The following is a 10,427-nucleotide window of genomic DNA, read 5'->3' on the forward strand; positions in this document are numbered from 1 at the left end:
AGCAGTTGCAAGTGCACTTGTAGTGAAATGTGTTTTTGCATTTAGGAAGTACCAGCCAACACTGTTTTTTATAAGGTTACCCAATCACAACATTTTCTGCACTCAACACATTTCTGTCAGGGTCAGCTAAAACAAACACAAGCAGTAAATGTCCACAAAGAATTTCGTTTGGTTGTTTTTTATTTGAAAAAGGTGTCACAGATTGTCTGGCATATTGATAGCCCCCCTACCTGCAAAGAACTCCAGGTAGCGTAACCGGACATCACGGGCATTCAGGGAGGGCAAGCCAGGACGGCCACTTTCAAGCGCCGTCAGTGTTGATGGATTAGGGATTCCGGCCTCAGGCCCAACTGAGCCAGCATAGTTGGCTGAATGTTTTCTTAAAAAATTATGGAGAACACAGCAGGCAAGTATTATATGGTTCAGTTTATACTCCGCCATATGGATGGGTGTCAGAAATAATCGGAACCGGCTGGCCAGGATTCCAAATGTGTTCTCCACCACTCTTCGGGCTCTGGCCAGCCGGTAATTAAAAACCCTCTGTTCCGGGGTGAGGGTCCTCATCGGGAATGGCCGCATCAGGTGGTCCCCCAGCGCAAATGCTTCATCAGCAACGAACACAAATGGGAGACCTTCAACATTGTCCTCTGGAGGTGGCAAGTCCAAGCTGCCATTCTGGAGACGCCTGTAGAACTCCGTCTGGGCGATCACTCCACCATCGGACATCCGGCCATTCTTCCCCACGTCCACATACAAGAACTCGTAATTAGCCGACACCACCGCCAACATCACTATACTATTAAACCCCTTGTAATTATAATAGTACGACCCCGAGTTGGGTGGTGGGACGATGTGGACGTGTTTCCCATCAATTGCCCCTCCGCAGTTAGGAAAGTCCCACCGCTGGGCAAAGTGGGAGGCCACAGTCTGCCATTCCTGTGGCGTTGAAGGAAACTGTTGAGGAAAAAACAATAAACATTACTATTTTTTCACAGAAACATGGCAAGCAGATTAGACACAAACATTATGGGGCAACCTCCAGATAGCATTTACTAAGGGGAATTTAACAACAACAAAGTATAAGGTACACCTATCATATTCCCCCTCCCCCCCCTCTCATGGGCCATTTCTAACATTATAGGGGGGGGGGACTCTTGGACAGGTAACCCTCTTCACTTCATTGTGAGATGAATGCCTAAATACAGGGTATTACTTGGAACAGCCCCTCCTTAGTTACACTATTGGCAGACCACTGGACAGGTAAGAAATGTCATAATACAAAGATATAAATACACACTGTACACATTTGAGGACATTTGAACATTCTGCTATTACCTATCAAGATAATAATAGGATACAAAAACTTTAAACAGTACCATTGGAAAGTATACAGGCAGGCCATTGCACTACATGCTTTGGGGAATTCATCCATAAATCTGACCAGTAAAGAGGTGGGTATAGTGTGTATGGGTTTGGCAAAGTCAGCAGATAGATGATTGAGGATAGAGAATTGTGATCAGCTGACTTAGCAGTTGGGGGGAGGGAGGGTTACAAAAAATTTGGGGACACCACAAAAAAAAGCCTCTGGTACTCTGCCTGAATTTAAATCAAAAATAACATTTCCAAACATTTTAGGGGGTGTTTGGGGTAAAGCACTACTATGGAGCTGATAAAATACATTGTTAAGTGACTACATGAGGTGAATATAGGCCAGGAAAGACCATGCTGGGGAGGTTATTGAAGGGCAAATATGTATGAAGGACATAAAATAATAATTACCTAAAAATCCAGCATGCATGAGAACAAAGGGGACATTCACAGCATATTACAATCATGGTAATTAGGGAATGAGGGAAGAAATACAATATATTATCAAACATTCAATACAATAAAATGTGATATAAAAGGATAAAAATCTTACCTTCATATACTCCTTCTGCAGGACCTGGATGATGGCAGAACAAGTCTCTGGGATAATGATCCCCAGAGCCTGGGGGGAGATGCCTGTCGAGAACTTGAGGTCCTGCAGGCTTCTCCCTGTGGCCAAATACCGCAAGGTAGCGACCAACCTCTGCTCCGGAGTGATGGCTTGCCTCATGCAGGTATCCTGCCTGCTAATATAGGGGGTCAGCGAAGCCAACAAACGGTGAAACACGGGGTCTGTCATCCTGAGAAAGTTCCTGAAATCATCAGGATTATTCTCACGGATCTCACGGAGCAAAGGCATATGACAGAACTGGTCATGCTGAAGCAACCAATTCTTGGTCCATGAACTCCTCCCCACCCTGTTCATGGACTGGACTTGTGTCAAGGTCAGGACCCCAACACCAAGCCCCCGCACAGCACTAACTCTACGAGGAGTACGCATACGAAACATGGCTAGAAAACGGTCGGCTGCTCAGAACGAAGTAACAGAACGCACTGAAGAACAGCAAGGCCTGTGAAGAGCGACCTGAAAAACAGCAACGAGCCGGCAAGATCGCACAGAAAACTCTGATACGAACTGACTGCACGCACTAAAGAGCAGATACAAACCCACAAGCACAAACTGAACGGCAGAAAACGATCTGAAAGCCACGAGTCTGAAAAAGCGCGAATCGTCTCTCACCAAACTTTTACTAACACGAGATTAGCAAAAGGAGCCCAAAGGGTGCCGCGCTTGGTTCTGAACCGGCCTTTTCTAGTCTCGTCGTACGTGGTGTACGTCACCGCGTTCTTGGCGATCGGAAATTCCGACAACTTTGTGCGACCGTGTGTAGGCAAAACAAGTTTGAGCCAACATCCGTCGGAAAAAATCCTAGGATTTTGTTGTCGGAACGTCCGAACAAAGTCCGACCGTGTGTACGGGGCATAACAGATTTTCTTCTAAGATTGCCTTTACTTGGCTTCATTCACCTTCACATTAACTCTGACCATCTTCCCTGTCCCTGCTGAAGAAAAGCATCCCCACAACATGATGCTGCCACCACCATGTTTAATGGTGGGGGTGGTGTGTTCAGTGTGATGTGTAGTGTTAGTTTTCCGTCACACATAGCATTTTGTTTTTAGGCCAAAAAGTTCATCTGACCAGAGTGCCTTCTTCCACATGTTTTCTGTGTCCCCCACATGCCTTCTCACAAACTGCAAACGGGACTCCTTTGGCTTTATTTTAACAATGTTTTTCTTCTTGCCACTCTTCCATAAGCACCTCAATACTGGGCACTTTCACCCCCTTCCAGCCCAAGCCATTTTTCAGTTTTCAGCGCTGTCGCACTTTGAATGACAATTGCGCGGTCATGTTACACTGCACCCTAATGAAATTTTTATAATTTTTTTCCCCACAAATAGAGCTTTCTTTTGGTGGTATTTGATCACCTCTGTGGTTTTTATTTATTGCGCTATAAACAAAAGAAGAGGGACCATTTTGAAAAAACACAATATTTTTTACTTTTTGCTATAATAAATATCCAATTTTTTTTTTTTTTAAAGCAAAGTTTTTCCTCAGTTTAGGCTGATATGTATTCTTCTACATATTTTTGGTAAAAAAAAAATTGCAATAAGCGTATATTGATTGGTTTACGCAAAAGTTATAGCGTCTACAAAATAGGGGATAGATTTATAGCATTTTTATTTATTTATTTATTTTTTACTAGTAATGGTGGCGATCTGCGATTTTTATTGTGACTGCGATATTGCAGCGGACATATCGGACACTTTTGACACATTTTTGGGACCATTCACATTTATACCGCGATCCGTGCTATAAAAATGCATTGATTACTGTGTAAATGTGACTGGCAGGGAAGGGGTTAACACTAGGGGGGTTAATGTATGACCTAGGGAGGTGATTCTAACTGTGGGGGGAGGGGACTTACTAGGGGAGGAGACCGATCGGTGTCCCTATGTACAAGGGACACACCATCGTTCTCCTCTCCTCTCTGACAACACATGGATCTGTGTTTACATATAAAGATCCACGGTCCTGCTCTATTACCCGGCAATCGCAGACATCGCGGCCGCCGGGCACGCGCACCGGGTCCCGAGCGACGCAGCGCAAGCAGAAAAGAGAGCATCTACAACAACAGGACTGAAATTGTAGGAAGGTCAGAATGATTAAACAGACCATCAAAGTGCCAAAAAAAACTAAAATTAAAGTGCCAAAAAAAGAATTAATCCCAGAAAAATGAAGATTTGAAGTAAAACAAGACACTGCTTATTACTTTACAAGACACTGCTTGTTTTACATGATCTCACAAAGGATAAACATGCAAGCAGAAAGATAGAATCAATAACACATGCTTCAATAACGCTTGGAAAATGCTGTTAAAACGCCTGCAGCGTTGCGTTAATTTTACTGCGCCCCTAAAACGCTGTAAAAACGCGGTAATAATGCTAAGGCGTATTAGGGCGTTTTTTAAGCGCCTTGGTGTGAAAGGGGTCTTACCATGGGCCTCTTACCTGCTTCTCTGATTAATGTTCTCCTTGCCCGGCCTGTAAGTTTAGGTGGACGGCCATGTCTTGGTAGGTTTGCAGTTGTGCCATACTCTTTCCATTTTTAGATGATGGATTGAACAGTGCTCTGTGAGATGTTCAAAGCTTGGGATATTTTTTTATACCCTAACCCTGCTTTAAACATCTCCACAACTTTATCCCTGACCTCTCTGGTGTGTTCCTTGGCCTTTGTGATGCTATTTGTTCACTAAGGTTCTCTATAAAACCTCTGAGGGCTTCACAGAACAGCTGTATTTGTACTGAAAATCAGTGGAGGCCGATTAAATTTTTTTGGGGGGGTGGCAAACAGTATACCAAACAGTATACCAACTTCAACGACCAGAGCTCACCCAGGTGTGTTACAACAGCATTTGCACCTTGGTGGGCTCCGGTCACATTCTCTGTGATCCCAGCCCACCCTATTTTCAAGCCTTTTAGAGCCTCTGGCTCTAATCAGGTGCTTCAAAAAAAAACTGCCCGCTGTAATTCATTTGCCCGGTGCCCTGAAAGGGGCCGGACGCATGAATAGAGGGTGGCCACGGCTAAGCATGAATCTATCCATTGCATATAGAGGGTGGCCTGGAGAGAGGGGGCAGCGCCCGGGCGCCACTAATGGATGGGCTGCCGCTGCTGAGAATAAATTCCACACAGGTGGATTCTATTTACTAACTAGGTGACTTCTGAAGGAAATTGGTTCCACTTGAATTTAGTTAGGGGTATCAGAGGAATCAGAGTAAAGGAGGTTGAATACAAATGCACGCCACATTTTTCAAATATTTATTTGTAAAAAAAAATTGAAAACCATTTATCATTTTCCTTACACTTCACAATTATGTGCCACTTTGTGTTGGTCTATCACATAACATCCCAATAAAATAAATTTACGTTTTTGGTTGTAACGTGACAAATGTGGAAAAGTACCAGATGGAATTACTATATGATGCGCAAACCTCATAAAGTAAACAAAAAACTTTCTTTACCTCCATTTGTCTCACATGCTTCCGAACACTGCAGCTCATCCCATCTCCATGCTAGAAAGCAACAAAGAATGCCATAACCCCAAAAATTTGCTGTATTTAACCAGCCTACTATAAATTTAAAAAGTTATACTAACAGTGATAGTATACCCCTAATACAGTGCTCATAGTATCATAACTTAAACGCAACAATAATACATCATACAATAAAACATTTGCAAAAATGTGCAACAAAGTGCATACAGAAGTGTTACACTATGAGCAGACTATTAGGCCCCATTCACACCTGCATGTTTCCAAAATGCACATCGCTCTTGCAGTGATATTAACTGTTAGACCCCTTTCACACTGTGCCGCCACTGGCGTCAGCGGTAAAGCGGCGCTATATTTAGCACCGCCTTAACCGTCATTTTAGTCGTCGTTAAAACCACCCCACTAGCGGCCGAAAAGGGGTTAAATCCGCAAGCAAAACGCAGCTGAAACGGCGTTTTGCCGGCAGTATCGCAGCGCTGCCCCATTGATTTCAATGGGGAGCAGCGGTGGAGGAGCGGTGAGTTCACCGCTCCTTCACCGCTCCAAAGAAGCTGCTGGCAGGCCCAGCCAGCGCACCGGCCACGGGCTTTCACACTGGAGTGAATCGAGCAGCTGTTTTAGGGCAGTTTGCAGGCGCTATTTTTAATGCTATAGCGCCTGCAAACGCTCCAGTGTGCAAGGGGTCTTAATGACTCGACAAACACAGCAAAACATTCTGTAAGAGATGTGCAAGCCGGACTGCGGCAAATGCCCCATGAGCTACTCCGCCGTGTTTGTAGCACATAGGGCAGCCCATTTGGCCCTATTTACACCTGTGCGTTCCAGGGACGTGCGCAGGAATGAACATTTCTGTGCATGTTTCTGAAAACATGCATAGCGCTTGCAGAGCCACTGTTTCTTAATGACACCCCAAGCGTGGCTAGCAGATGTGCATTTTGTTGTGCACCAAAACACACATTATAAAGATGCACTAGGCTTTTTGTTTATTATTATACTATACTATACTATACATACATACATACATATATACATATATACATATATATATATATATATATGCTTTCGGACTGATCGCCCACAATGTACTGCAAACGAGCTGAATGGAGCGTCTGATCAGGTCAGCCTGAAAACTGACAGGAGGATCTGATAGGAAAGCCCGTGTGAAAGGGGCCTTAACCACTTGCCGCTCGCCCGCCCACCGTCAAATGACGGCCCTCCAAAGCGACTGCTCTCGCGCACCCCTGGGGGCGCACACTGCGGCGATCGGTGGTCCGGTGTGTCAGTCTGACACACCGCTACATCGATCTCGGTAAAGAGCCTCTGACGGAGGCTCTTTACCACATGATCAGCCGTGTCCAATCATGGCTGATCACGATGTAAACAGGAAGAGCCGTTGATCGGCTTTTCCTCACTCACAGTAGAGGAGAGCCGATCAACTGCTCTCCTGACAGGGGGGGTCTGTGCTGATTGCTTATCAGCGCAGCCCCCCCTCGGATGCCCACCCAGGACCACCAGAATGCCGCCAGGACCACCAGGGATTGGCACCACCCTGGACCACCAGGTATGCCACCCTAGACCACCAGGGAAATGCCAATCAGTGCCCAGGCAGCTGCCTATCAGTGCCCATTCCCAATGCCTGCCAGTGTCAGTGCCATCAGTGATGCCTATAAATGCCATCAGTGCCACATATTGGTGCCCATCAGTGCCATGTATCAGTGCCCAGCAGTGCCACCTATCAGTGCCACCCATAAGTACCCATCAGTGCAGCCTTTCAGTGCTCAGTGTCGCCTATCAGTGCCCACCAGTGCCACCTATTAATGCCCATCAGTGCTGCATATCAGTGCCACCCAGTGCCGCCTACCAGTGCCCATGGTCAGTGCCCGTCAGTGCCACCTCATTAGTGCCACCTCATCAGTGCCACCTCATTAGTGCCACCTCATCAGTGCCCATCAGGGAAGGAGAAAACTTACTTTTTTACAAAATTTTATAACAGAAACAAAAGTAAAACTGGGGGGTTTTTTTTCAAAATTTTCGGTCTTTTTTTATTTGTTTAGCAAAAAATAAAAAATGCAGAGGTGATCGAATACCACCAAAAGAAAACTCTATTTGTGAGAACAAAATGATAAAAATTCTGTTTGTGTACAGTGTTGTATGACCGCGCAATTGTCATTCAAAGTGCGACAGCGCTGAAAGCTGAAAATTGGCCTGGGCAGGAAGGGGGGGAAGTGCCCGGTACTGAAGTGGTTAAAGTTAAGTTGCAGTGCTGGTCTGGTCATGAAGGGGTAAAATCTCCCAGATATCTCCTGTATATAAACACTGAAGAGACTCCTTCATACATTGAAGGTCAATAATAACTATAAATGAATGACATGTGAAGTCTATGATTTGTCTTCCTGTCTCTCCGGTCTGTGGACGTCACTCCATCCTCCCTGTGATTTCTATACGATGTACGGATGGATGGACACCCCTCCCCCTCCCCCTACCTCCATCACTGAAGTCCCGGGTGATGTTCTTCTTGGGGCGGCTCAGAGGGATCTGGTCTATCCAGGCGTACAGCTCCTGCAGCTGATCTCCGCCGATCTTCTCGTTCATCGTTCTGAACACACACCTTCCTCTGATCGGTCACCGGATCTGGGCTCTGTGTGTCTGTTCCTATGGAGACCGGAAACAGTTGCTAGGCAACATGCCGCTCATATCTAGAATGTACGGGAAGCGGAGAGGGACAAACCGAGGAGAACCGCGCTCAGACTGAGGACAGCCTGGTTCTATTGTATTCCCAGAGAGGAGGCTGAGTCTCCGCAGGATTCCAGCACACTTCTCTTATATCTGTTGCCTCATCACTGCTTAAGTTACTAATTAGTAAAATTAACAGTGAAACCTTTTTTGTTTTGGATGCAGTAGGCAAAAGTTATACCCCTGTCATATTTATTTATTTTTGTCCTGTAACCACATCAGAAAGTGAGGGAACGCCCCGGTAGTTACCATAATTAGCGACCCCATTGGAAGATTTCTCCTCTATTCCTGTTCTGGTGACAACACAATTCAGCCACCTCTTGCGTGCAGTCCTCAAAGGGGAACTTTACCCATAACTACTTGAGAAAAATAATGTTCTTTAGCATGGAACCTACAGTATCTCACACAAGTGAGTACACCCCTCATTTTATTATATCTTTTCATGTGACATCACTGAATAAATTACAATGCTAAGCTACAATGTAAAGTAGTGAGTGTACAGCTTGTATAACAGTGTAAATTTTCTGTCCCGTCAAAATAACTCAACACACAGCCATTAATGTCTAAACCACTGGCAACAAAAGTGAGTACACCCCCAAGTGAAAATGTCCAAATTGGGCCCAAAGTGTCAATATTTTGTATGGCCACCATTATTTTCCAGAACTGCCTTAACCCTCTTGGGCATGGAGTTCACCAGAGCTTCACAGGTTGCCACTGGAGTCCTCTTCCACTCCTCCATGACGACATCACGGAGCTGGTGGATGTTAGAGACCTTGTGCTCCTCCACCTTCAGTTTGAGGATGTCCCGCAGATGCTCAATAGGGTTTAGATCTGGAGACATGCTTAGCCAGTCCATCACCTTTACCCTCAGCTTCTTTAGCAAGGCAGTGGTCATCTTGGAGGTGTGTTTGGGGTCGTTATAATGTTGGAATACTGCCCTGCAGCCCAGTCTCCGAAGGAAGGGGATCATGCTCTGCTTCAGGATATTACAGTACATGTTGGCATTCATGGCTCCCTTAATGAACTGTAGCTCCCTAGTGCCTGCAGCACTTATGCAGCCCCAGACCATGACACTCCCACCACCATGCTTGACTGTAGACAAGAGACACTTGTCTTTGTACTCCTCACCTGGTTGCCACCACACATGCTTGACACCATCTGAACCAAATAAGTTTATCTTGGTCTCATCAGACCACAGGACATGGTTCAAGTAATCCATGTCCTTAGTCTGGTTGTCTTCAGCAAAATGTTTGTGGGCTTTCTTGTGCATCATCTTTAGAAGAGGCTTCCTTCTGGGACAACAGCCATGCAGACCAATTTGATGCAGTGTACGGCGAATGGTCTGAGCACTGACAGGCTGACCCCCCCACCCCTTCAACCTCTGCAGCAATGCTGGCAGCACTCATACGTCTATTTCCCAAAGACAACCTCTGGATATGACGCTGAGTACGTGCAACGTGGTCAATCATGGCGAGGCCTGTTCTGAGTGGATCCTGTCCTGTTAAACCGCTGTATGGTCTTGGCCACCGTGCTACCGCTCAGTTTCAAGGTCTTGGCAATCTTCTTATAGCCTAGGCCATCGTTACATAGAGCAACAATTCTTTTTTTCAGATCCTCAGAGAGTTCTTTGCCATGAGGTGCCTGCCATGTTGAACTTCCAGTGACCAGTATGAGAGAGTGAGAACGATAACACCAAATTTAACACACCTGCTCCCCATTCACACCTGAGAACTTGTAACACTAATGAGTCACATGACACCGGGGAGGGAAAATTAGGCCCAATTTGGACATTTTCATTTAGGGGTGTACTCACTTTTGTTGCCAGTGGTTTAGACATTAATGGCTGTGTATTGAGTTATTTTGAGTGGACAGCAAATTTACACTGTGAGGCCTCATGTACACTGCTGCTGGTAAACAGACGTTGGGCATTTTTTTCAACTGCTCCTGAACCACAACTACTCTTCAACTGTTCCTGAACCACAACTACTCTTCAACTGCTCCTGAACTCTCCTCTATGTTACCTTATCAGTACATGTACACAGGGTCGTTTATAGTCATTTCTAGGCAGTTGTGTTTAGAGGCTTTTTTTGGAACCCAAAAAAATGGGCTCAGAAGCTGTGTTTAGGGGCATTTCAAACGCCAAGCACAGCTAAACATGGCTAGACATGGTAACTAGCATTTAGCCGCATTTAGTTTACAGGCGTTTTTCATTTT

At 45.4% G+C, this 10,427-nt stretch overlaps 1 protein-coding gene across 2 annotated transcripts in view; it reads right to left on the reverse strand.

The window, feature by feature from the left end:
* Positions 1-8,162, reverse strand: part of LOC141106278 (sperm flagellar protein 1-like) — a 154,244-nt gene extending 146,082 nt beyond the window's left edge. For both annotated transcript variants that reach the window (XM_073596919.1, XM_073596918.1), the window contains exon 1: positions 7,964-8,162. In XM_073596919.1, coding sequence (XP_073453020.1) covers positions 7,964-8,072 — 109 coding nt within the window. In that variant the 5' untranslated portion in view covers positions 8,073-8,162. The remainder of the gene's footprint in view (positions 1-7,963) is intronic.
* Positions 8,163-10,427: the final 2,265 nt, after the last annotated feature.

Source organism: Aquarana catesbeiana, linkage group LG08, assembly GCF_042186555.1.
Source record: "Aquarana catesbeiana isolate 2022-GZ linkage group LG08, ASM4218655v1, whole genome shotgun sequence".
Classification (NCBI taxonomy): Eukaryota; Metazoa; Chordata; class Amphibia; order Anura; family Ranidae; genus Aquarana; species Aquarana catesbeiana.